The sequence below is a fragment of the Carlito syrichta genome, unplaced genomic scaffold (assembly GCF_000164805.1).
Source record: "Carlito syrichta isolate Samal-C Ts95f unplaced genomic scaffold, Tarsius_syrichta-2.0.1 Scaffold308847, whole genome shotgun sequence".
In the NCBI taxonomy this organism is placed as follows: Eukaryota; Metazoa; Chordata; class Mammalia; order Primates; family Tarsiidae; genus Carlito; species Carlito syrichta.
The window spans coordinates 1,137,443-1,138,012 of NW_007252943.1; the positions used below are offsets into that span (position 1 = coordinate 1,137,443).

Here is a 570-nt window from a genome sequence, read left to right on the forward strand (position 1 = left end):
CGCGGCGCCCACGGCCGGCTCGTCCGCCCGCCGCGCGCAACTCCGGCTCGGGCATCGCTGGGCTTTCGCTCCGAGGCCGCGCCAGGGAGGACGAGGCTTCAGCGCGAGTTGTTGCCCCGGCCCTGGGCTGGGTCTCCAGGGTCTCCCGACCCGACTGGGTGCTCTCGAGGGTTCCTAGTCCTTCCCGCCCTTGGCAGCGTCTGGGAACGTGGGTACCCACTGCCCCTGGTCCCACAGCCTCACGCCAGACCCTACGACCGGTCCCTGTGCTCGGAAGCAGCTAGCTCGGTGTCCCCGCGCCCTGGAGAGGGCGGGGACGCCGGCTCCACTCCAGAGTCCCGAGCCGAGGTCTCCACCAAGCCCAGGCAGCGCGCTCTTTGCGCCTCTTGCAAAGTTTCCGCGCGGGGCCGAGCCAGCGCGGAGCGGGACGCGGGCTCTTACCGTAGACTCCTTGTCCCCGGCAGTGGAAGGGGATCAGCGCCAGAAGTAGAAGGCAGGTCACCTCCATCTTCACGGCCGGCGCTTCATCCCCGCGAGGCGGCGCAGCCCGAGAGGCGGCGGGGGGCGCAT

The 570-nt window shown here is 71.4% G+C and overlaps 1 protein-coding gene across 2 annotated transcripts in view; it reads right to left on the reverse strand.

The window, feature by feature from the left end:
* MDGA1 (MAM domain containing glycosylphosphatidylinositol anchor 1) overlaps positions 1-570 on the reverse strand; it is a 59,574-nt gene extending 59,004 nt beyond the window's left edge. For both annotated transcript variants that reach the window (XM_021716610.1, XM_008066149.2), the window contains exon 1: positions 442-570. In XM_021716610.1, the coding sequence (XP_021572285.1) occupies positions 442-508 (67 nt within the window). In that variant the 5' untranslated portion in view covers positions 509-570. The remainder of the gene's footprint in view (positions 1-441) is intronic.